The sequence below is a fragment of the Astatotilapia calliptera genome, chromosome 15, assembly GCF_964374335.1.
Source record: "Astatotilapia calliptera chromosome 15, fAstCal68.1, whole genome shotgun sequence".
Classification (NCBI taxonomy): domain Eukaryota; kingdom Metazoa; phylum Chordata; class Actinopteri; order Cichliformes; family Cichlidae; genus Astatotilapia; species Astatotilapia calliptera.
This window is the reverse complement of record NC_137436.1, coordinates 6,777,814-6,805,454: the sequence shown is the minus strand read 5'-3', so window position 1 is coordinate 6,805,454 and position 27,641 is coordinate 6,777,814. Positions and strand designations below refer to the sequence as shown.

At 40.4% G+C, this 27,641-nt stretch overlaps 1 protein-coding gene across 1 annotated transcript in view; it reads right to left on the bottom strand.

Annotated features, from left to right (window-relative positions):
* nkain2 (sodium/potassium transporting ATPase interacting 2) overlaps nucleotides 1–27,383 on the bottom strand; it is a 102,992-nt gene extending 75,609 nt beyond the window's left edge. Inside the window, exon 1 of the mRNA XM_026193855.2 lies at nucleotides 25,853–27,383. Coding sequence (XP_026049640.1) covers nucleotides 25,853–25,906 — 54 coding nt within the window. The 5' untranslated portion in view covers nucleotides 25,907–27,383. The remainder of the gene's footprint in view (nucleotides 1–25,852) is intronic.
* Between the last annotated feature and the right edge of the window lie 258 nt (nucleotides 27,384–27,641).

Sequence of the window (27,641 nt, the reverse complement as noted above, 5' to 3'; positions counted from 1 at the left end):
CTTGAAAACTTAACTATGCGAAACAGCTTCTGATGACTGTGAACAAACTTTCATTAATACAGAGCGCCATATAAATTATAGTCAGAGTATTTGTCTTTTGTCTACAACACGAACATGATGATAAGTCTTTTCTCGGCTTGTGTGGGAATCTTCACGAGTCAGTTTGTATAAGGATACAGTATACAGGTGTTACACAGATTTACAGTGCATTTACTACCAAATCAATCTGCTGACACGCTTAGCCATTACATTAAGTGTTTAAGCATCGACACTCCTTTACAAGCTTGCTGTCATCGAAAGAGCCACTCCAAGGAGGTTAATGCTTCAGATTGCTGAGGACACCCAGCAGCACAGAGACAAAGCTTAAAGGATGGTTTATTTATTTATATACAGATCAGGACAAAATCATTAACTTTACTTGGGAAAATCCTGCTAAGATATTAGTGAATGAGTTAGCCAACTGTAGAACTGTAGTCTCAAAGAAGGCAATCACTAGAGCTCTGAACAGGAATAGACTGCAAGGTTACAGACCAAGAAATTCTCCACTGCTGCAGAAGAGACACCTTCGGCCAAACTGAGGTCTGCTAAGGAGACTGGAAGCATGTCCTTTGGACAGATGAGACAAAGCTAGAGCTGGAGATGGAGAAAGAAGGGTGAGGTGCACAACCCAAAGAACACCACCTTGTTTGACAGCTACAGCGACAGTTATATTGAGGGGATGCTTCAGTAGGTCAGGAACTAGGAAGCTCTTTAAGTTGGAATGAATCAACAAGAAAGAAGGATTTGTGAAGATTTTAAGTCAGAAGGTGAACTCAGTCTGAGTAATTGCTTTGCCTTCCAATCCGTCAACAACACAACGTAACCTGGTGAAGAACTGCCGCCAGAAGACGAAAGTAAACGTTACTGACTGGCCTGCATGAAACCCTGACTTGAATCACATTGAAGATCTGTGGGGTGAACAGAAGATTTGTGCCAGAAGACCTTCAAATCTGAAGTAGCTTGAGAGATTAATCAAAGAAGAATGATCTGGGATTGCACAGGAGATGTTTGTGAGGCTGTTTGTGATATAGCAAAAGTTTATACTAATTTCCACATGAAGAAAATATGTGTATTTGTGGGTTGCAGAATGATTCGTTATTGTCAGTGGTTCAAACTTTGGAACCCAACAAATCTTGTGCCAGTGTCAGGCTTTTGCCATTTTCTTCCAGTGGAAATGTGTGAAACCAGTTAAAGATTCAGGACTGGTGCAGTAGTGGTGGCGATAAGTACATGACCCATGTTTTCATGGCTGAAAGTCGAGGTTTTCATTTACCTCCATCTATTCCTCACTTCATCCTTACATGCTTCTTCGTCCTTTTCTCCCTTCTATATAACCTTGTCTCCCCCTGTCCCTGTCTGCCACAGCTTTATTTAACCATCCATCCATCCTTGCCTCCTTCCATTTCTTCTTTGGACCTTGCCTGGTACGTATTTATTTGTCTTTCCCATCTTATACATCCCTCAGCACCTGACTTACTCCTGCTGCCATCTATCCCTTTTTTTTATTTCTTGCTACATCCTCAGTTGTCCTTCACTAGCTTCCTCCCTCCTTTAGTCCCACATTATCACAACCAGCACTCAGGTTTCCACAGCAACTCTCTCTCTCACTCACACACACACACACACACTCAATCAGAGAATCACACATGGACAGCCAGCAACGTCACCTTTGCACACACACAAACGCACACACATATAAATGCATGCAAGCAGACGGGCACTTGCCACTGTAATCAACCCCACACATGCAAACCGGCGCACAAACATTACAGCTCTGTTCCCCTTGTTCCTGTGTCTCTCGGTTGACACACACATGCACACACACAAATGCGCACACACTCAGATGTAATCACCGTGAGTGCTGAGAGTGCAGTGCAGAGGTGTGAGAGTTCTAAAAGCTACCGCCTGCCATCAATCATAAAATCCTTTCTGGGGATTGGACAGCTGACAGTGTCGGCATTACGCATCGTCTCCCTTTATTTCAATCAATCATGTCCTCCGCTGCAAAAAGGCCTACAGATTGCCAAATGATATTGGCTTGCTTTCATCAGACCCGATGAATGATTATGTCGGATTCAGGGGAGTGATTTGCTTTGTGTTCATGTTTGTACGCTCCATGGGGTTTTTTGTGTTTCAGAGAAACTTTTTTCAAATTTACCGCTTCAACGTGCAAAGGCGCGGGCTGTGTAATAACTACCTCACACTGGCAGACATGCTTCAAGACGATTTAGGCAAACAATTTTTTATCATTAAATGCAGCTGCTAATGTTGGCAACGCCACTGAACGAACACGGCGATACGTACGCAGCTTGATCTTTGGTTTCAAAAGCTGCGTGTACAATTAGCAGACCAAGAATCTGTTGCCAAAAGTGGCACATAAAAAAATATTTAAAAAGCAGCCTATATTATCACATCCTCTGAAACTAGCAGAGTGGGAGGAAAAAGGTGAGAAGGAAAATTTGTAAATATAGAAAATAACTGAGACTATGCTCAGTAAAAAATAACAGCACAACCTGTTGGGTTACCATAGAAAAAGTGACGTGGATTACATCCTGACAAGCAACCTGTTATATATATATATGTTGCCTTTGAAATGGTTGCTTCAAAGATGGGGGACCATCTGCATCACACATAAACACACACACACACACACACACACACACACACACACACACACACACACACACACAATCAGAGAATCACACATGGACAGCCTGCACCGTCACCTTTGCACACACACAAACGCATCTGCATAGTGACTTTGATAGAAGACTGCAATAAGATCGAGTCATTCTGCTGTCAAACTTAACCATGCAGTTAGTGGGGTTAGGTTAACTGGTAACTTGAAATTGCCCATAGGTGTGAATGTGAGTGCGAATGGTTGTCTGTCTCTATGTGTTAGCCCTGCTGCAGACTGGCGACCTGTCCAGGGTGTACGCTGCCTCTCACCCTATGACAGTTGGGATTGGCTCCGGACAAGGATAAGCGAATGGATGAATGGATGGATGGCATTCTGCTATCAGATTGTGACAACTGGGGTCAAGTTGGCAATTACATGCAAGCAGTTTGTGATAATATGGCAATTAACAGTTTTTGCTCCATACATACAGATAAATTCCCATTAAACAGAAATTCATATTAACTACTTACATTCAGCACCTCACACAGTAGATTTGTCGTGTCTTTCTTAACTCTCCCCCCACCAGCCATGGCAGATGGCTACCCCGCCCTGAGCATGGTTCTGCCAGAAGTTTCTTCATGTTAAAAGGGATTTTTCCCTTCCCACTTTTGCCAAGTGCTTACTCATAGGGGGCTGTCTGATTGCTGGGGTTGTCTCTCTTTTATTGTATGGTCTTCACCTCGCTTTGAGGTGACTGTTGTTGTGATTTGGTACTATATAAAAAAGCTAAATTGAACATGAAATGAAAATTCTTCTACGAACAGTGATCCAGTTTGAGCAGCACAGTGGTTTAACTGCAAAATGACATAGGCACTGGGCAACCTTATATAAACATAACCAGAATACAACCAGTTGGCAACAACCTGAGTCGAGTCCCCTATTACACAGAGATGTGTTGCAGGAGACTGACTCAGATTGATTACAATGTGTTGGCAGTATGTCTGTCGGAAATTATTTGCAATCTGTCTGAGTGTGCAGTCAATCTGAGTCAGACCCTAATTGTTGGGAGACAGGTTGCCTTCTACCAGGAAAGCTGTGCAACTGCCGAATGCAATGCCATCCCACTTCTACTCTAGTCCGACAAGATAATAAACATTTAAAATAAATTATTATGGAAGCCGATCAATAAACTGCTGGTACTGTATCAGTATAGAACTGGAAAACTGGTACATCCAGTTCATCAGGGATTGTGACTGCACCCCTAAAGGCTGTCCAATTTACCCAGAGCACATAACCGAAGTTCCAAGATCCAATCCAACACTGGGGATAGAGAAAAGGACTGAACTCCTCACATTTCACAACTCAGTAATGACTGCACTGTCTTTGTCTCTGGCAAACTTCGATGTAGCACAGCGGCGTTACATCGATGCTTGAAGTTTAAGGGCAGGAAGATGGGAGGGTATAAGTGACTCTGACATGTAAGATGGTCTAAAACAGTAATGTGAGTCATTTAACATTTTCTCTCTACACAAGACTCCCCCACACACAGAGACACTGAACACTACTGCCACCATAATGTCTGTTACATTCAAGAGCGCACTGAGCTCCTATTTTGGTGAGACGTGACTGCAGTTTGGCTGATATGCTGATACGGAGCCGGGCTGCGAGCTGACACTGTATCCGTATCTCACTTTAGCTGCCGTATTCAAAAATACAAGAGATTGGCGGATCTGATTACTGTGTCTGAGTGTGTTTGTGTATGTGTGGGTATGACAGTAAGAGCAATAGAAGGCAGTAGTTGGTATGTGTGTGTGTCTATGTGAAAAGGAGACAAGTGGAGCCAAACCAAAGGGCAGGTGTGTAAGGTAATAAGACTAAATCAATCCATACTTAGAGAGAGGAAGAGGGAAGAGGAGGGTTTTGAGTGGTGGAGGGTAAAAAATGATTACAGGTAAAGATGAAAGTGTAACACGCTGTGCTCTTACTGCTCTCACACATTACGCCTCTCTGTTCCTTCAAGGGATTCAAAACTGAATCAAAACTGTTCTTCTGTTGTGCCTTTAGGAGTCATGTGTGAAGACTCTCTGGATTCCTACTGTTAACATATCAGAGGAAAGTACAGAAAAACTGCATCTGCATGTCTGTGTTTACATGCCGGGTAGGGCATAGATATGAGTCTGTGCCCAGCCTGACAGTGTGTGTTCATTTGTGTGTAAAGAGAACAAAGAGCAAAGTAACATATTTATAGATCAGAATAATGGCAGCTTTTGGAGAAGTGATAGAAGACCTTGGCAGGCAGCAGTAAACATGTGACCCATATCAGATAAGACAGCCCCTGTCAAAACTTCTGTGCTCTTTTTCATGCAACAGAAACAGTGAGGCTAACAAGAATCAGTGATGCAAAATGATGTTTTGGCTTCTGTTTTTTAATCACAAAAGTGCTTGTCAAAATGGAACCAATCTGCATGCCTGAGTATTTGAAAAATGTGAGAATCACAAGGAACAGAAAAGTAGTTTTTACAAGGTTTTTTTTTCTATCAGAGTTGTGTATAGCTGGTGTGTTAATTAAATAATAATAAGTAAGATTAAACTATGAGATGTTAGTTAATTAGTATGAAATATCCACCCATCCACTCCATTATGTTCTTTAACACTTAGGCTTCAGTCACCCCCAGTTACAGGGCCACTTCCCATCTGAGCTTACCCCAATGCAGCTATACTTTAGGTCAGGGGGGTGTTTGGGCCCAGACATTAGACTGATATTGCTATTTAGTAGGGCTGGGGGGAAAAATCGATACTGTGTAGTATCGTGATATTTTGTTTGCTAATAATGTATCGATACAGGGACAGCAGAAATCGATATTTTGTTACAAAAAGGTTTTTGTGGACTGGAACATGCTCTGACTTCAGAGCATGTTGATCCTTTTTCTGAGCAAGAATCCTGACATTCCTTCACTGTCCAAATGTGTTCAACTTTTTTTTTGGCAGCAATAAACATGACAGTTTACTTATTTTAATTTAAGACATGTTTTATTTTAATTAAGTTTAAAACTTTTTTATTTAATGTAAAATTATATTTTGTTTTAATTTACTTTCAAATTCTTCAGTTGCTGAAGGGGCTGCATAGTTTTCATAAATTGCATAGTTCAGAATAGCTATAATTGCACCAGATGGTTGGATTCAGTTAAGTTGGACTAGACTGTAATACAAACCATTCAGTTTGTCAACAATAAAACTGACTGAAATGAGAGAAAGACTAAGTGCGAGACTTTGTTATTAGATAAAATGAATATTGATAAAGTTTACCTTTATGTACAGAATCTGAATATTGCAAAATATTTTTAAATAATTGCAATAATATCGTATTGTGCGTTAAGTATTGTGATAATATCGTATCGTGGGATGTATGGTGATTCCCACCTCTACTATTTAGCAATAACCCTGAGATAACATCACTAAAATACATGGGCAGAGGTTTTGTCTTAAAATGAGTCTCCCATCCACCCATTAACACATCCATCCATCCATCCACCCATCCATTTTTTTAAGCCTATCCAAAGCCTGGTTGTGGGGGTAGTCCGTCTCCACAAGGCATCCTAGTCACATGCCCAAACTACCTCAACTGGCTCCTTTTGATTTGGAAGAGTAGCGGGTCTACTCTAAACCCCTCTCAGATGACTGAGCCCCTCAGCCTATCTCTAACAGAGAGACCAGCCACCCTTCGGAGAAAGCTCAAGTAAGAGCAAGATCTGATTTTGTTGTGTGAAACTGCCTGTTAAGACAGCTTCTTATTTACATGATTTTCTGAATGAATTCATGTGATATTCTCTTTATGATAAAAGCCTTAATGCTTCTAATGCTTCTCTCTAGTTGCCTAAAGCAACCACCTCCTTCCCATCAACACTGGGTGCACTCAGTGGCACACGTATTGCATAAGTCATATGAGATGTGTTCATTGTATATTTAGAATTACTGAATGATTAATACTTCATTTGCACAAGAACTGAACAACCCGCATCACTACTGATCTGTGTGTGCCACAACAGGGGGTGTGTGAAAATGTATGCAGTCTCGTATTCTATGAAAAGACACAAAAGATGTAGGCAGGTTTATGATCTCTGATTCTTCTGTGCATCGAGCCTCTTAACCTGAGCAAAGTCTACAGTGATCAAATAATGGTAAAACATTAGCAGATCAGCTAAGGTCAAAACTATCTTTTCCAGGAGGCCTTGCCCAGTTTATTTCCAACCTTTGGTTTTATTGTTTGTGGATAAAGTTCACTCGCTCAAAACTGCCAGTTACTACATTAAAGGAAAGTCTCAACATAAAATATTAGACATTTACAAATGAGTCATGACAGTTGAACATGTCTGCTTACCCTGTACACTCAGATTGTAGGAAGTTAATTAGTAAAGAATTGCTCAAAAATGCAGTTTCGTTGGAAAACCACTAGAACACTGCAAAGTGACAAATAAGTTGAATCAACTAATCTTTATTCTTTCACCCATGTTCAGTTTTGAAACACCATAGTTGTGGCTTCTCACTGCGATCACTTCTCCTTAATCCAAACCCTCTAAAGTGTAAGAGGATGATTGTAAGACTGCAGTTCCAATATCACCTCACTTTCTTAAGGTCCTTTAATATAGGCTTGACTTGCAGCTTTGTTCAGGATTTCTGCCGAGAGAAAAATCACATAATGAAGAGCATACAGTTGAATGCTGCTGTGGTAAAAAAAAAAAAAAAAAAAAAAAAAGAGAAAGGACAAAATCAAAGCAAAACCCTGCATGTGGAAGAGGTTAGGGCAGGGGTGTCCAACTCCAGGCCTCAAGGGCTGGTGTCCTGCAGGTTTTATATATAACCCTGGGTCAACACACCTGAATCAAATGATTAGTTCATTACCAGGCCTCTGGAGAACTTCAAGACATGTTGAGGAGGTAATTTAGCAATTTAAATCAGTTTGTTGGATCAAAGACACATCTAAAACCTGCAGGACACCGGCCCCTGAGGCCTGGAGTTGGACACCCCTGGGTTAGGGTATGCAGATGGGTTGATACAACATCAGATTTGAACACATGTGACTTTGACCATAAACTCGAAACTCGAAGCTTTACTGTTGAGGGTGTGAGACTGAATTTAAAGTAACCACACTGCTCAACTTTTTATTCATTAATTTATTTATTCAGAGCCAAATACTTTTTATACCACTTCTTTTATACGATTACTTCAGGTACTTATTTTCCTGGGACTAATAATATTAAATATAATATAAAATACAGAGTTACTGTAGGAAAATGATACATATCCTTGACTTGTATTTAGATCATAACACTGAACTTTTGCTTAAAGATGAACTTGCAGGTTAGTTTTTCTTGAAAATAAAAAGTTAAAAAGTTAATTAAGTTCTACACATTATACAGCACAAAGACAGTAAAATTCAGATGATGTTCATAGTCCCTCCCCTCACTAACAAGTAACAACACTGAACACTTTAGGAGGAATTTCCCAAAGTCAGTAAAGCTCCCATTTTAACAACACTGAAGTATTAAACCATTATCATAAATGCTAACCTGACCAGTGAACGTGGTAACATTAGCCATTTCACTATTAGCAATTACATGGTAGCAAGTTTAGCTGTCTGTTATCATTAACATAATGCCTAGCGGGCTGCAGTTAGATAAGAGCAGAATACTTATTGCACGCTGCTAGAATTTTGTGCCGTGACAGAACGGATTACGGACACGTGAAGAACCTGGCAGATTGCTGGCTGTGCAGAGCAGCGGGGTAACTGTAGATGAACTGAGCAGAGTCCAGAGTGTGGAGAACTAATCTGAGCAAATAACGAGTGAAATCCAGAGCAGAGCTGAGGATGTGAAGAGCTGCAGAGTGATGTGAAGCAGTGAGAACAGTGAAACAGGCTGCAGGCAGATGTGGACGAGATGAAAAAGTTAACTTTTCTACTTAACTTATTAAAATGGGTTTCTTTTTTTGTTGAAGCCAGCTGTGAGGTTTTTCACAGTGAGCGCAATGAGAGTAACTTTTCCATAATGCTGCATTCATTAAATGATTTAGACGTTAGGTATTGTGTTATTTTACCTTTACACTCTGTGTGTAATGATCTGTTTTTTGTAAAACGAATAAAACCTCTAAACTCAATCCTGACTACTTATTTTGTTTAAGCTAAGTTAAGATGTGACTTCTTTGCCATTACTTCTGTTCTTACAGAATGGGATCAAAAGTTTCCCCATAGTATCGAAAATGGTATCGAGCATCTAGTATTTTCATAGGTATCAGTATCGAATTTGACATTCTAATATCGTGACAACCAGCAACCACTCACCTACCAGTTGGCACTCAGTTTGTGTAACATGAGAACCAAGCTCTGAGTTTTTTTTAATGCATATATAAACTTTTTTTCAGAATAATCTAGGTATTGTTTAACTTTCTTATAATTTTATTTACTGAGGTTGCCAACCTGCTAGTCGGTCTTTAATTGGAATCCTGACTGCATGACTTTTAATTCTATGATAATATTTCTACTCTGATTACTGCTTTTATTTATTTCCTCCACCCCTGCTCTTAGTAATACTTACTGATTACTCACATTTAAATACATTATCTAGTCGGGTGTACAGAGTAGCATGAAGGGCCTTAAAGTGCTTGATTTTATTCTTAAATATAAGTTTAGTAAGCCTTATTACTATTAGAGTCTCCAGACAGTATCTGCTCCATTATAACAAAGTCAATGCACAACATATTTGGCTTTCTGTCTGCCATCTATGGTCTTTACTAATAACTCTGCCCTATTAAAAGGTCTATTCATTCCTTAATCATCTGTTCATCCATATATCTTGGGTATCCATACATCATCGATCCATCCTCTCTTGTTATCATCTGTTCTTCCCCTCCTGCCCCAACTCATCTCTCTCTCTGCCCTCTCTACATCTATTCATTCATCCAAATCTCAATCCCTCCATCCCAATATCGATCCATGCACACAAACATTCATCTATCCACTATGAATATATCTATCCAACCATCCTTCCTTCCTGCTCTCCCTCCTTCCTCCCTTGGCTCCTTATCCCAGTCGAAAGGCTTCTACAGCAAGACTTAACACGCTCCACTACCTCCCCGTCCCTGCATGTGAACACACACACACACACACACACACACACACACACACACACACACACACACACACACACACACACACACACACACACACACACACACACACACACAAAGGCAGTCCCTACAGGATGCAGACTCAAAGACACACAGACATCGTTTTCACAGCTCCCTGAGCAACTCAAATGGCCCGGGAGACTCTGCAGAGCAGCAACAGAGAGAATAAAAGAGAGAGTGAGCTTGAGAGAAAGATTGAGAGACGCAGAGAGAAAAATTACAAGACAACAAGGCCAACAATGACACAGAGAAAGAAAAGAGTGAAACAGCATAAGAAACCAGAGGAAAGACAAATGGTGAATATGATAAAAGAAGACGTAGCAGAGGTTTAGCTGCAGCCGATAAGATAAAGCTTTCAGGCAATATAACAAGATGTTTTATCAGAAGTAGGTTTGTTGCTGTTGAAAGGATGGTTACATTGTTGGTAGAAAGAGAATTCGCTTCTGTAGAAAGAAGAAAACAGCTAAATTGAATTTTCATCACTTCCTTCTTGTAACTGATTTTTTACCTTTTTTCATCTAAATATTGAGCGCTGATAACTCTAGTTTCTTCTGTGCAGAGCAACTTCGCCCAAAATCCATTAGACTCGACCAAATACCAATGTCACTCCGAAAATATGGTTGTTTTCTCTCCAAATAGCAGTTCTTAATCTGACACCGGTTGTATCTCCACATTATAATTATGTGAAATGAAGCTGGAAGCATTGCTCTGCAGCCGCTCGCCATTATAATTCAAGCACTCCTTTGATGTAATAAGATCAAAACGACTGCGCAGGCGGAATATCAGGATTCACGGTAACAACAATAGCAACAACTACATCAACAGGATATGAGTTCTCTGAGAACAATGGGGAGCGTTTCACCTTGAGGGGTAAATAACGATCCCGGAGCAGCAACGAGCAGAAAGTCAGCAGCACAACAATTTGGAGCGCTTTAAAATGAAGCACAGAGAAGCAAGTGTCTGTGGCGGCCTGTCTGTCTGCCTGAGTGTAAATATTGAGGCTGCAGTATCTGACCAAACACCATCTCGGCTCATCCGTCAGCGGTGGTCGTGCACAAGGTCAGCTTCCAGCGCCGTCGATACGGATCTTGGCAGCTCAGCAGGCACGCCCGCCTGTGATATCGCTCGCTCAAATCCAGTACATGACCTTTGTTGCCTGTCGTCGCCTCACTTTCCTCTCGCTCGCCACTGCTTAGTGTCGATATGAAACCGGCGGCAATTTTCAAAGATAGGGTCAGGACTCAGGAGTATGATGCAGGGAGATTGAAATTGGCCACCAGATTGCTCTGAAGAAACAACAGCAATCCAATATAACTGGCTGCAGTGGCCTTCATGGTGTTTTCCACAGCTGCAATTTAAGATGAAAGGTTTGGACAATTACTTTGAAAATCTAGATCTATAAGTGCACTCGCTAATGTTCTGCATTAAAGGAAGCTTTCAAGGATTCTAAACATTATTCACCATTTGTTGTTTTTCCTCATGCGCTAAAGGAACTAATTTGTTTGCCGAGGAGTGATGTGAATAAATATCATTGCAGACTAGTTTCGTGCCCAGCAGTGAGCCACTGTGAACTTTGCTGTTCCTCGCATTATCTTTGATACATTGCCTCTGTCTTTCTTGTATTGTGTATGAAATAACCACCTCTGGTTTTAAAAAGGAAAAACCTGGAATTAAAATGTATGTTTCAAGGGAAACAGTGCACACTAAGGACTTTCAGTTAGAGAGTTTCCAATCATTCTCCCCACAGACAATAATAGCTGACTCACAGATGGAGTGTTTCTTTGTCTTGGATGACTATGAAATTCTCTGGCTCAAATCATCAAGTAGAAAAGCTACATCAATTAAGCTAAATCAAGCAAGAAAAAAAAATCAATGAGGCAAACGTGTACAAAATATATATATAATTGGAGCACCAAGAGATGTACAGTTTCCAACTTTAGGTTTGTCATATTCAAGTGCCACCAAATAGCTTTTTTCCTCTCCACATGATTTTTTATTACCAAAGAACTTTGGAAAAAAGCATCTAATTCTGGCCAGTTGTGACTGGTTAATGATCAGCAGCGGCTTAGATGAACTGTTGCTAATTTTAGTTCATTAGATGTTCGGCTGGAATGAGCTAAAAATATATTATGGAATCAAGAATCCTGAGTCCAGATGAAATGTTGTGTCGAGCCTCGTAGAGGGTTGTTCAATAAAGACATCTCAATACTGCTGATGAAAACCTGTTTTTTACTGTGAGCAATTATTAATGTGTTTGAAAAAGACACCAAAAGTAAACATGAACAATACAGGATTTTTATGACCAATACCAATATTTGTCATTTAAAGGTCTGATATGCTGATATACTAGCCAATATTTTCTTTCTTTCAGACACACAAACATAAGCAGATTTCCATAAAATTTGTTATGTGCAGTGATTTACGTACTTGTTTACAGTCTACTCGAATGTGCTTGGATCAGCTGGTTGTTGTGTTCGTCACATCCCAAGTTACCAACAGGGGAGTCCCCTCTGGTGGACTGACTATGCAGTGTAATCACACAATAACATGTTTGAAGGTTTTGCTCCTGTCTCTTTACTTTTTAAAATTTAACTCATCAACTAATATGAATACTGATACTCATAGCAAATAACTAATACTGGGCAATAATTAGCCAAATAAATCTATTTATTATTTGTTCATTTCTATTCTTTCTGATCTGCTTTTAATAAATTCTTTAGATAAATTAAGTGACAATTAAAACACACATACCTGAAACAATACACCCCCAGAAATAAGGAACATAATATTTTTCTTTCTCTCCAAAGCAGCAAATACATTTTGTCCTTATCTGAAGTAGTGTCACTGAAAGTCTATTTTTCCACCAACCCCTTTTGTTTTAGTACTTGTATGTACAGCTAAATCTAGCATATTGAACGATGCACAAACTTAAGTGCTCATAATGACGAATTTCCAGTCTTCCCTTTGAATAAAAAAACAAAACATAAACTAGATGAAGATCTGAATCGTTGTAATTAAAATGGTTAACTGAGGTTTTTCTTGCAGCTTGGAACGTTCAAATTTTGAAAAGTGGAACAAAAAATTCAAAAGAGTTAAAATGATCCAGTTTTATCTGAAAGCTTTGTAAAATTGCTGTAGCTCCAATTTGCACCTCTGACAGTCTTCCTCTCCATCGCAACAGTAGAGAAACCAAACCAAATGATGGCCAAACTGCTGAAAACACATGCTTTCCCCAAAATATTAAAACTGAGGCAAGTGTGTTTCTGTGATGAGCACTGTTGATATGAAAAAAAGAAAAATAAGTGAAGAAAAGCAGCATGCTGCCACATGAACGTACACAACAAACCCACCACACAGTGGATTTCAGTTTTGGTTTGCAGCTGTGATTTCACAATATGCGTGTCAGTATCAGTAAGAATATAGAACAAACAATCCAACTGTGTAAGAGTTCAATTTAAAGCCTCCACTGAGCTGTGCAGGAATATAGATTGAGTCAGCTTTTCTAAGTCGAACAAAAAAAAAAAATCACTCTTTACTGATGCCATTCTTTCACACTTTCACAGACTTTGTTATGATGACAACGTGAGTTGATACACTATCATTGTGTTGCACTCCTTTTTTAAGCCTCCAAGACATGTTGTGTTCACAACTAAGAGAAGAACCCTGCTTTTTACAATAACATTTTTTTCATATGTATATTTACAAACAGTTTTGGTCAGAAGTTTACATCCATGCATCTTGGTCATGAATGTCATGGTAATTTTAATCTTTTTTTTTTTTAGCTGTTCTTTTTCTTAATGTTACCACCGGTCAGGGTGGAATGATTTCACAGCATAGTGTGGGAGAAATATTTAATTATTCCCCTGCTGAATTTGTAACTCTGCTCATGTAAAAGAAATGAAAACTCTGTCATTTTATGCTAGTTTTATTTTAACAGAGAGCTTCTGGAATGGCCTTCCCAAAGCTCTGACCTCAATCCTATTGAAAAGCTGGGTCTGTGCTAGGAAACCAATCAATTTAAATGAACTCCACCAATCCTGCCAAGAAGAGTGCTCAAATATCCAGCCAGAATTGTGGCAGAAGCTTGTTGATGGCAACCAAAAATCTCTGGTTGAGGTGCAACTTTCTGAGGGACATTTAACCAAACATCAGTCACAGTGTATATATATATTAGATCCTGTATGGATTACACAAAATCCAAAATAAATTCAAACTTTTATTAATTTATTAAAGGTGTATGCTGTACATTAACCCATTTCACCATAAAAAAAGAACAGTTTAAAATAAATTGTTAAAAATTACCATGACAACAACTTTATATCTCGATATAAATCAAGCTTACTCCAGCTGTCGTAGGGTGAGAGGTGGAGTATACCATGAACAAGTCGCTAGAAATGTTTATGGCCAGTTGGTTATGAGAGTCACTTGCTTTATTAAGCAGCTAAAATCCAACATTTTCGACTGTGCTCACTGGCATAATGACTTTCACAATAAAGTAGGCTGTTGCTTTGTTTTTTGTCATAAGGCATGTTGCAGGAAAAATTGCTTGAGACTCCAACATCTTGCATTGTGCAACTAAACAATGAGCTGTGCACTGTGTGAGAATGGCGCTGTGATCCGTGATGTCACCTGCCATTTGTGGAAACATGCTTTCGACACAGTTTGCTGCTCTGCTTCTTTATTGGACAAAGTTATTTTGCAATAATTCTGTTTATATGTTTTTGTCCAGCTCTATGACTGAGAAAGTGTTTCTTTCGATTTCTTTTAGAAACACTTTACATCAAGTGGCTATTGAACATCGGACATGACGACGACATTAAATTTCAGCATCATCAGGACTCATCACCTGAATGTTATTTAACAATAACTGGCAGGAATTTGTGCCTGTGTGATGTATTCGCAGTCTGTGGCTGCACCTTGCTCCCACAGGTCTACTAGCATTAGACTCTCATCTAAATCTGGCAATTAATACAGTCTTCGACTTTAATTTAGAAATCCAGCAAAGCCTTCTAAAGCAAGATGCTTAACATGCTAAGGCCTGTTTAAAACAGTATCTACGCATTGTTTTTGTGCTGATATTAGTGTTAGGATTTAGCTCAAAACACAGGTGTGCCTAAGTAGTACATCCTTCCAGAAGATTTAAGTATGACTACAGATACTTTCAGAGGTGTTATAGTTTCTCTGAAGCTGCTAGGGTCCACTTGTGTCCGAGTGATTCATGCTGCTCTGTTTGTATAACTGCGTAGAGTTGTCTGGGGAGACGGGCACTAAAGTACAATGCACCAACTACACAGTCGCTCTTCGAGAAGACTTCAAGTGGACTTCAAAGAAGTATAACAGGAAGGACTACGCCTCTGTGATGTCTGCAGCTGTCTGTGTCTGCAACTGTAACATACAGAGTATAATCCACACTTTCTTCTTGCTATACATGCTGAGTGAGTCTGCATCTCGTGAACTAAGTTTTAATAATGTTTAAAATATTTGCTATTCAGTAAACTAGTAGATGTAGTAGCTTTAGCTTAGAATCTAGACAGAAAGCAGGGCGACATGTTTCAACCTTTCAGAAAATATTTATCAAAAAGAAACATGTAAATAGCATTAAAAGGCTCTTTTATGTTGTCCACGAGACTTCTTCCCTTAAATCAACATAAGCAAAGAGATGAGTGGTAGACCACCACAGAGCACCCACACATTTTTCATTTGGTGTTAGTCCAAACCTTAATGAACTAAACAAATTTTGCAAAATGATGTGCTGTTTGGTGACAGCTATTTAATAGACATCTTTGGCTAATGAATGGCTCCACAAAAATTTGTCCCACATTAACAACCAAATAGAAAATTATAGTCCAGGTGCTCACCACTTGAGTAAAATTACTTTCTTTCTAATTTTCACAGCACTAAAATTCCAGAAGTTAAAATTTCACATTCATTTTGACAACTTCAGTAAAATGTAAGTATGGTGCTGCATCCATCCATTTTCTCAACTGCTTATCCAATTTAGAATTGCAGGGGGGGTGGGGCCTAGCCCAGCTGTCATAGGAGAAGAGGCAGGGTACACCCTGTGTAAGGCAGTTAGGAATGGACCCAAAGATGCAGCGTACAAAGGCAAAACTGGACATGAATGCGGCTTTATTGCTGAATTACCAAATACAATAACTAAGTTAGTCACAGGGTGCCTAATCTGCATCTACTAATAAGATTCAGACCGACAAAATAAGGGGAATGGAGGGAGGAGACAGACACAAGACTAGAAGACACAATACAAAGGTGAGAGACCAGGGACACAGAGCAAGAGCAGGGGACCAAGAGAAAACAGAGGAAGCAAACAGACACAGAAACAAGACTGGGGGAACAGACAAATAACTAACAGGAATCCAGAAACAAGAGGACAGGGAACACTTAATAATGAAATACTGAATAACAACAAATTCAAAATAATAACTAAAATAAAGATAACAAACTAGAAAAAACTTAAACATTCCCAAAACGCAAAACCCTGGGTCACAGACCAGGCACCACGATACCCTGGATATTTCACAGGGCTAACACAAAGAGACAGACAACCATTCACTCACGCTCACACCTATGGATAATTTAGAATGCATTCCTTTGTGAGTACTGAGTACCTGAGAACTCGGCAAAAACCCACCCAGGAACATGGAGAAAACTCAAAAAGGCCAGAGTCAGGCAGTGAATTTGAACCCAAAACCTTCCTGTTGTGAAGGGACTCTGTTGCTACCTGTTGTTAGCTACAGCTCAAGAATGTGGAGCTCATCAACCTCAGACTACAACTGAGTGGAGAGACAGTTGAATAGGTCAGTAAAGAATGAAGCAAAAAAAAACAGATATACTATAGTACATATATACTATAGAAGTACTACACTAGTACAAAAAGTATTATTTATTACTGTATTGAAGAAGGCGGTGGTGAGCCTGCTGGAATTCTGCTGGAACTACTGCAGTGTTACAACAGGCCACCTTGCTTCCGCCTTAAAGTTATTTCTTCATAGCTTAGGCGGTCATTTGGTGTCTAAAGGATGAGCCTTTAAAACAATTAGGCATTTGGTGGATGCAAGTAAGCACAAATGTGAAGATCAATGCTGGAAACAAAGAAAGGGAGAGGTAGATATGCTGGGTGTTAGCGTTTGGCTGTATAGGAGGCGGAGGTTCTAACTGAGTAATTAAAAATATCTGCTTGAACAGAGCTGATCCATTGTCTGACCTAAGATAATTTGTATCACACCACAGTGCAGAGTGCCCTGAAATCTGTTAGTGAGGTTGACTGTCAGTAGCAGTGTAATTATGCTGGGAGAGTTCAGTTACTGCAGATGTAAGTCTTACAGCAGAAAAATTACTTCGGCACGGTTGCAAAAAATACTCACAATATACGCACTATTTCTTAGTACTGGTTGACTGATCTATTGTTTTCCTGTCTGTACCTTCATTATACTGTCTGCACATTAATTGGACTGGGATAGCTTATATAGGTTATTATTAGGGGTGCAACGATACACAAAATTCACGGTTCGGTTCGATTCGATCAGGGTCATTCTTCACATGAAAACCAAAATAGTTCCAAACGCCACATCTGAATGAGGGTGGGGGAGGTTCAATTTGCCATGTTGCAACGAGCTTAGCTTCTGTCTTGCTAGCTTGCGCTGCGCTCAGTGGATCTGCACTGACAGTGCAGCCTAGGTGGAGTAGTCCAACGCAGATCCACTGAGCGCAAAACACAGACAGCATCGTCAGAAGAAAAGTTGATAAAATAAATAAAAAATTTTGTATTGTTCGATACATATGCGTACCGAACCGAAAGCACTGTATCGAACGGTTCAATATCGATACGAGTATTGTTGCACCCCTAGTTGTTATGTATCTGGTAATAATCTGCTAGTTCAAGTGTGTGACTTCAAACAATGCACTCAATCAGACTTTGCATACACAACATGGAACTGACCACTCAGTAGATTAGAAAGAGCAAAAACCTATTGACATACTCGATACCCTATCAAAAGAGTTTAGAAATATGTCACTCTTTGTTAATTCAGTTCAATTCAATTTTATTTTTCATTATATTGTGCCAAATAACAACAACAGTCTCCTCAAGGCACCTCATATTAAAAGGTAAAGACCCTGCAATAATACAGAGAAAACCCCAACAATCACACAATCCCCTATGAGCAAGGACTTGGCAAGAGTGGGAAGGAAAAACTCCCTCATAATAGGAAGAAACCTCCAGGGGGGCGACAGCCATCTGCTGTTGCCACTCGGGGAATGAGGGGAGGAAGACAGGACAAAAGACACACTGTGGAAAAGAGCCAAGCCAGAAATAATAATGAATAATTATTAAATGTAGAGTGATGTGAAAGGAGGTACACCCTGTGTCATGATGCTGTGTAAGGAGTGAGTGGAGATGAAACCCTTAGTGCATCATGGGAAGCCACTATCAGCCTAGGCCTATTGCAGCATAACTAAGGTAAGGTTCAGGGTCACCTGATTCAGACCTAACTGTCAGTTTTATCAAAAAGTAAAGTTTTAAGCCTAAAACGTAACCTTTTGCACACAGCATACCTTCACAGAAAATCACAGAACAGAAAATCACAGAATATGACACTATCATTCATGAATGTATGAGCAATACAGATGCAGCTTGGATTGATCTACAAAGACTGAGATTCAGTGTGGGACTGATTTGGCACACTGAAACTACCTCATCAGATCAGTGAGTGAAGACTTACTTTGTGTTCAGACTATTGAAATACAGTGAATGAGCTGTCAGTCAAGTCCCTGGCCAAGGTGTGATGGCCGCATTCTTGCAAGCAGAGCCAGACAGCGAGAGGAGGTGGAGATAAAGAAATGAAATGGCCAGAAAGACATACACATAGAGGGTGGGCATATATAAAAAGATGGAGACCTGGGGCAAGGGAGACTGACAAATTAGAGAGTGTGAAAAAGAAAGAGCGACAGAAAATCTATAGACTCAGAGCTGAGATTGTGTGTGGCCTTTGTTGAAAGCAGTGTTGTACATAAAGGATAGGAAAGCCTTTTTATCTCGCTGAGTTGCTGCGATGAGGAAGGAGGTCTGAAGATTGTTTGTTGCCAAAGAGCAGAGCTCTGTTCACTTTGAAAACTCAACCCATTCTAAAAGTGGATTTTCTTTAAAATGCTGAAAAAAACCAACAGCGGGAGATGGTGCACACTACAAAATAGTTGCAACTAAAGATCACTAATAAAAAAAATGGGATATACGATACAATCAAACTGAGTGGGAGAACATTTTTGCCAAATTGCAATGCTGAATTGATATTGACTGTTTATATCAATCTACAAACCAGTTCTGCTGAAGTTATTAAGCCAGCTTCAAGATAAAATGAGTTCTATTAAACTCCCAAAACATCTTGGTTAAGTACTAGTTTCTGAGTTTTGATGGTTACAAAGTCTTTTTTTTTTCAAACATGTGGTGCACATGCTGAGATACCATTTCTGCATCCATTTTGCAGCTTCTAAAAGGTAAATTATTCAGTATGTCCCTCAGTGGTGGAAATGTCACATGATCGTACTGTCACAGTAAGATAAACACTGCCTCTGATAGCCTACAGTCATTCTCTGCATAACCTCATTCCATATAAAACTGTAGTTGCAAAATTACACAAAAATACATGTGTGTCTGGTCAAATGTTTTAAAAAAAAACTTCAAATGAAATGGGTGTTGTTGGCAGCAAGCTAAAATGGGTATTTCATGCATCATATGACTTTTCTTCCACAGAAAATGATCCCTATGAGCGCCACCCACTCCAGAGATGTTATCAAAATCAAATTGTGATTAAAAATGAAAAAGATGATAAAAAATATACCAGTACTACAATAACTACTGTAAAAAAGACAAGAAATGAATGCTGCAGCAAACCCTAATCTGGTGCTGTAGCACACAGAGCGACATCAACTTTCAACAATCAACATTTTAATTCCAATTAAATATTTTATGTCTGATGTCTTGCTCTTTGTTGCTGTTTAATTCTAAGGTGCTGGGACGCACAGCTCAGCTTTGAAAGCGCTGAACGCTTACTGTCCCACAGCCTCATAAAGGAGACATGAAAATAACTTTAGTTTGCCAGGAGATCAAAGTCAAATATTCTTGGTATGTGCCTTAGTATCTGCAATTCCAGTCGTGTAAAAGAGATTTTTTTTTAAGAAAAAGCACTTACCTCAGTTTCTGGGAAAATTTATTTTAGGTTAATGTTCTCCTGTTGTGACAGTCTGAGAGATCAATTACATTTCTCTGGATTACCAGTTATTATCTCACTATAATTGTGCACTACACTGAATTACAAGCCCATCATTTTACTCCATTACCTCAATTCAATTAACGTACACATCAACAACATAATTACCGTTCCATCAACATTAACACCCACCGGCCGACTTCAAAAGCTCGACTGAACCAGCCAATGGTGGGAGGCCACGGTTGCAGTCCTGTTACCCGTCACGCCCTTAGATAATTTAGTCATCACTTCTGTGGCAGCAGCTGATGGTTGCTGTGGGCTGTTATAGCAACATAGACCTGAACCATCGCCACAGGCAGTGAGTCACCAGTGGCATGGCATGTATCTGTGTGTTTATGTTTGTGTGTGTGTACTCTATGGCTGTTTTGTTCAATTCAGCTGTATGATCTTCCTCTTATAACACAGCTTGCTCACAGCACCATGAAACTTTATGCATGTAATACAACATGACAACGCTGTTGCTATGGGCTCATTAGGACGCCACTTTTATAGTCAACAAGACTTTATTTTGAGAAAGTCTCTCATTTGCTCATTTTTTTAGTCACTAGAGACGACAAAACCACTTTTGTCTTTAGAATAAATCTGCACTCAACAGCCACATTATTAGATACACGTGTTCAGCTACTTGGTAATGCAAATATACAATTAGCCAGTCATTTGGCACCAACTCTAGGCATTTAGGCATGTGGACACGTTGAAGAGGACCTGCTGAAGTTCAACTCGAATAGGGAAGAAAGGTGATTGAAGTGATTTGTTGGTGCCAGACGGGCTACTCTATTTCAGAAACCGCCGCTCTGCTGGGATTTTCTCATATAACCGTCTCTAGGGTTTACAGAAAATTGTCCAAAAAAGAGGAAATATCCAACGAGTGTCAGTTGACTGGGAGGAAAAAAATGACTTGCCTTCAGAAGAGAATGGCCAGACTGTTTCGCTCTGACAGTAAGGGTACAGTAATTGAAATAACTACTTGTTACAACCAAGGTATGCTGAAGAGCATCTCTAAATGTGCACGATACATTGAATCTTGAAATAGCTGGCCACAGAAGCAGAAGACCACACCTGCGGCCACTCCTGACAGCTAAGAACAGGAAATCGAGGCTACACCATATTTGAATTGGACATTAAAAGACTGGAAAAATGCTGCCTGGTTTGATGAATCTTTGTTTCTTCTATAATACTCAGATGGTGGGGTCAGAATTTGGTGTAAACAACACAACAGCATCGATTCTCCCTGTCTTCTACTGACAGTTCAGCTTGGTGATGGTGGTGTACGGATGGTGGGGGGGGGGGGGGGGGGCAGCCAAATCAAGGGATATGAAGCCATCACCTTGGACGTAATTACATTTTACGTTTTTTTTCTTTAGAGGTTGCTTGATTCACTGAGAATATAACCATTTATTCAATCCCCCAAAGTCAATAGTCCCTTTAGCTTTACTTACTAAGTGTGGCTGTGAGGAAAAGAAAGAAAAAGATTTAGACTGGCACCGAGCGCTATCAGAAAAGCAGCACACTTTTTTCTTTGAACTAACTGCTGACATTAAATTACACATTACTAATAAAAGCAAGACCAATGAAAACAATCAGGCAAATATATACATTTGGCTGATAGAATCAATTAAACTCTGCACGCTTTGACGTCAGCTGTGAAGTAGACATATCTCCAACCTGGATCATTGATCTCTGCTCAGGTGTGGCGACATCAGCTTTTAGCAATTAACCTAGCTAATGAAGCAGGGGGAAAAACTGCTGCTAGGAGTTACATAAGACATCAGTTCCCCTGCATAAGACACACTGACCAGTCAACCCGATATTGCACCAAAACTTGCAACAGACATGCCGGTCCACTGTTTTTTTTTACACTTTGGAGAGGCAAAGCGTGAAAAAGACATGGTGGAGCGCTGTGTCTATTACATGTTTTGCCGTGATACTGGGTTGGACCAGTGCTGCTTCCTACTCTACAAGCTCCCCAATTAGGCGGAGGCTCACTTAGCAAAAACAATTACTTCTAACAGGGGGGCGTCTGAGGCAGGGTAAGAGGCTGTCTTTAATCTGTGGTCAATGTGGTTAACTCACAGCAGAGAGGACTGAGAGCAGCGTGCCTTCTGGTGAGGGAACCGCAGGAATGAAATATCTTCACATGTATGTCTTTGAAGAGTGGAAATGAGCACTTTTTGTGATGCTTCACGAGCCCTCTGCTCCAATAGCTGCAGATGCTAACCGTGCATGGCCAAGCTGAAACATACAGTAGTGTTAGACCTCCAGCTCATCAGCTGGCTTAGCTATTACAACGGTTAACAGAGCAAAACATGTTGTTGACTATGGCATAGCATTAGTTCCACCGCATTAGATACAATGACTATCTCTGTGACAGCATCTCATTCACAAGCACTCTCTCTCTCGCTCTCTCTCTCACACACACACAGAGTCACTCGTGGCCTTTATTTCACACAGGGAAATACACAGCATCCCCATTTACAGCACAGTGGTGTGTTTCTTCGCGTACAGTGTGTGCACCGCATTTGGTAAACTCATCGGCATTCTGCTGCGGGCGTGTTCACTTACAGAACTGTCTTTATTTGAATGGAAACGAGCAGAGCAACGTCCTATTTCACAGCACAATAGGCCTACAAGCACACGCTCGCTCAAAGAGGGTCATGCACATAATATCTTTATGGTAAATTGGATAGGTTTTTTTTCTCTATATTTTCCTTTTGTATTGAAAACAGAGTGCTTCGTGCTGCCGCTAACAGCTTCCTATTCATCATCACAATAGCTTTTTACTTTTGCACACAGTCACTGTACATGACTGCAAAGGCTTCAACAGCCAAAGCGTTTCACCTCATGTTTATGCATTTCTGTTCACATGCGTGTTCACTGTCCCATTCTATATCATAGCCTGTCTTTGGCTACCATACACGCGGCAGACAAAAGCTCCACAGCGAGATCCTCTAACAGCAACATTTCATAAATCTTTAGAAAATGCAGGATTTATTCTGTGATGAGTGGTACCGCTTTGCCTGAAGGGAATGATTTCCTTTATTTCCCCGGGTTAGCGTCTGGAGAATCTTTGCCTGGAATTATTGCTCTGCTGTGGCTGTTAGTCTTATAGCTACTATGTACAGTAGCAATAATAATCCTTTAGTATAAAATGTAGCTAGAATGAGCAGCTTAAATATAACAGTATTAGAAAGAAAAGTAAAGGCATCTACTTTCCCACAACTAGGGATCAATTAAAGGCATGCTCTCAGCTTAAAAAGTCTGTTTGAGGACTTAAAAGGGAGCCATTAGAAACAGCGTTTCTTTTTGTCTTATTCTTAAAGGAACATTTTTTAATTACAATCTCCAAAACTGAACTTTCACCACCAAGCAGCAGCATTTTAACAAGCAAGTGTTTAAATGTTTTAGATGTGTCCTGCTGTCCTTTTTGGAACTGTTTCTATACAAACAGTGCCGTCTTTGCCTCCTCCAGCCGATCTTCACGCACAGTCATCCATGCAGCCCCTTCAAGTAGTTAACGTTCATAAGAGTGAACAACATTTTAGGAGGAATTTCAGAGGTCAGTAAAGCTCCCGTTTTACAGCACTGAATTATTAAACAAGTATTGTGAATGTTAACCTAGCCAGTACACATGTTGGTGCTACCTGTTTAACTGTTAGCAATTGCCCAATGGCCACATTATGCATCTGAAACCATTAATGCAGCAGCTTGTGGACTGTAGCCAGATAAAAGATGAATATTTCTTGCAGCAGAACGAATACCACACTTCATCCAAAGTTTATCTTTAAATTTTCTTTAATGCTCTTCTTCTACAACAATTAAGTTACTTACATATGGTAGGTATTATGCTGTTGGTTGTACCCTAGGTTTATTATGAGTAATACATATATAAAATACATTTTAACTTCATGGTCTGTAGTGAAATTGTCTAAATAATTTATAAAATAAGTAAAATCTCTAAAATTAATCCTAAATACTTATGTTGTTAAATCAAATTTATAATTGGGGAAATTAGTTGAAAATTAACAAGTTAACTTTTTCAAGATTTTGATCGAGTCTTCACTTCTACAGTTGCACCACTGGGTCAAAACATTGCCTTTGGTTTCAAAAGTGGCATCAAGTATCAAGTATTGTCTTGGGCATCGGTATTGATATTGAAATTCTATTATCGAGTCAACCCTAGTACAAATTGGTATTGGAACGTACAGCCAGGTCCTACTAGAAATTCCTGATTATCTCTTCACCACAACACAGCACTCAGTCACTTACAACATAAAGTTTGTTCACGTTCTTAATGCCCTTCCTGACACCAGCCCTCGGTGGTCTGGAAGGGCATCCAATGTAAAAATCTGCCAAATCAAAGCTGCACAGCTACCTGTTGTGGCGACCCTTTGTGAATAAAGGGAGGAACCAGAAGTAGGATTTAACTGTTTCGCTTGGAAATTCACAATAAATACCTTTAAGCTGCCAAGAGTAACACAGATGCCGTAGGTACAAGAGATGCTTGCAATAACACCAAGTGGAAAAATGTTTACATATCGCTCAACTTTATTGAAAGAGATGCGATGCAAACAGTGGAACGGCCTTACTGAAGAAACAACAGCCTATATTTATATTTCCTATAGTATCCTCCTAACTAAGGTTGGGCAAATAGACTGTATTCTTGTACACACACACACACACACACACACACACACACACACACACACACACACAGATATAAAACTACAAAATGATAAAAGACAAAATAAAATGCAAAAGCTGGGTTTCCACAGGTAGTTTACAGGAGATTTATGTGTAGTGACTTTATATAGTGGTATACAGAAACCAAGGTGGCAACAAGCTTGTCACAAACTAACCAAAACAAGGCTAAAAAAGCCTGAAAATCTAATCAAATTTAATTTAAAAAAACAAAACAAAAAACGTTAACTGAATTCCAACAATGTTTATTCACATGCTACCTAAAAAAATTTTATCCACTTTGCCTCTTTAATAAGAAATGTCATGATCTACCAGCAGGTCACCCACATTAAACCATTTGGCAGCTCTTGCTGCTTCATTACATCGTTCTGCTCCTGGGAAAAAATTTCCTCATATTATGCAGAAGCTACAAGACAGAACTAATAAAACTGTTTGTGCTGCTCCTCACACTTCCTCACATGTATGCACACATACACACCTACAGACCATCCCTCCTCCCAGTTGTCTTGCCTGGCACCAGTTTCCACTGACACAGATGGTGTAAAAGAGAGATACACCGGGAGACAGACAGACACAGAATGGCAGCGTCTGATGCTGCAACCTTATAATGGGTCTTTACCTTCCTTGCTTTACTTGTACCTGCTTCATATATCTATCCATCTGCCATCCACCCATACCTCGTTTCTCTACAGTGCCTCAATCTATCACTCTCCACCTCCATCAATCCCTCTATATGGACTCTTAGTACAGCCCCAGAGCTCCAGGCAACAGTATTCATCTATTCAGTCCTCATATTCGTCATTCAACATCATTCCTTGTATCATGACCTTTTATTAACTTCTGAAATGTGACCTTTGAGTAATCCATCTCTCCCTCTCTCCAGCCACCCACCTCTCCTCCTGCTCCACCTCCAGATAAAGATGCCTTTTTTTCTTCTTTCCCATCAGAACCTGTCTGTTTGTGGAGCTTTTCAAAGATTTAACCCAGACTTTCCTCCCCTTACAGGATCAATAGTAACGTAAACACTCACCAGCTGCATGCCACAGATGAAGGCCAAGGTGCACCTGCCACTGCAGCACCCCATGATGTCCTCCTGGCTCTCTCTGGAGGTCCACGTGGAGCAGAAACTCCCCAAGATCTCTCCTTCAAAATCCAAAAGCTCCCAAAGGGCCGTCTGGCTGGCCTCCAGCCCAGGTAGAAGCACTCCCTTCTCGGGCTCAGAGGACAGGGTACCAGCTCCCCCCTTGTACTCTCTGGAGCTGAAGGGAATGAAAGGCAACTACTTAAGCCCGTAACAGTACGTCCTTTGGGGAGGGGGATGATTCAAGTCCACAGAGCTGGATATGTAGATAAACCCTCTCCAAGCCTCAGCAACTGAGGGCACTTTAGTAGCCTGCTAAATCAGCTGCATTTCAATACATGTGACACAAACGAAGTCAGATCCAGCTCCTTCATTCATTCATCCAGCAGAGGTTACAGCGACTTTCCAGTGATTTCTACACAGTTTGCACTTGTCCAGACATCACCTGCGATCACCTCGATTAGTCGCATCATCATCACCATCATCATCACAACGCTGAGCACACTGGAAGTGACACAGTCCAGCACACCAGCAGCAGCCACTTAAAGACACTGAAGGGCTGGGGGGGAAAGAGAGACGGTGAGATTAGATGGATGTATTCCCCTCCAGATTAAATCCCTCGTTTAGTAATCCGATTAAGAGCCACTTGCATTCGTGTGAGTGAAACAGCCTAATTTGTTGTAGGGTGGAGAAAACAAGCGAAAGTGGTCCCTGCCTCTTTTCACACAGGCGAGCTCCTCTCCTCTCAGGGGAAGTAACGGACATGTAGCGGCAACATCCTTCACCAAAAACCGCGTTTTATTTATTTATATATTTATTTCAAATCTCCAACACGTAGGTCCCAAACCTGTCTTATATCTTCCGATAGCTGTGGTGTTTTATCCAGTGAGAAAACGGTCATTGATAAAAATGTTGTGAGGTGTCAACAGCCGCTGGAAGCTGATTTCGGGGGGCGCTTTTTGGCTAATGAGTCCTCCTCCTCCTTCGGTTCATCTCCCCATCAGATCCATGGCACAACTGCTGTCTTGTCAAGCCCGTCAGCCGGTGGTTGTTTTAGTCGGTGCTGTCTCCGTTACTGCCAACGCGTTTATACAATGTTTTTTTTAAAAAACAAAAACAAAAACAAGAAAACAGAAGAGCATGTCCAAATTTCATACACAGAGGGAAGGGGTAAATTTTCAGGTCGAGGTAAGTCTCCAAACGTAAAGCATAGTGTGTGGTGTGAGCGGGAAAAAAACGGCTAAGTTTAGTTGGTCGTCTCGGGGTTGTCTTCAAGGAGTGAACAGGGGAGACAATGAGAACCGGGATGGACCAACGGACCGAGAGAGACAGCCGAGAGAGGAGCGTCTCCCGCCTGCCATCTGTCAAGTCAAATACCTCGGTACAGTGGTGCTGTTCCGGTGGGGATTTTCAAAATAAAAGCGAACAGGATTGGAAAAACTTTCACTTGCCATTAATTAAGTACACGTAGTTATTACCAGGTTGGCCTCTCTCTTGCTTTTAGTACTACCTTAATTCTCCACAGATTCAAAAAGGTGCTGAAAACGTTCATCAGATTGGGTCTGGATTGACATGATAGCATCACAGACCTGCTGCACATCCATGACTTGAAGCTGCAGTTTGAAATGATTTGAGCTTAGTGGCATGATGATTTGTCCTGTTGGAAGCAGCCATCAAGAGATGGGTGCACTGTGGTCATAAAGGGATGGGCCTGGTCGGAGACAAATACTTACTTACA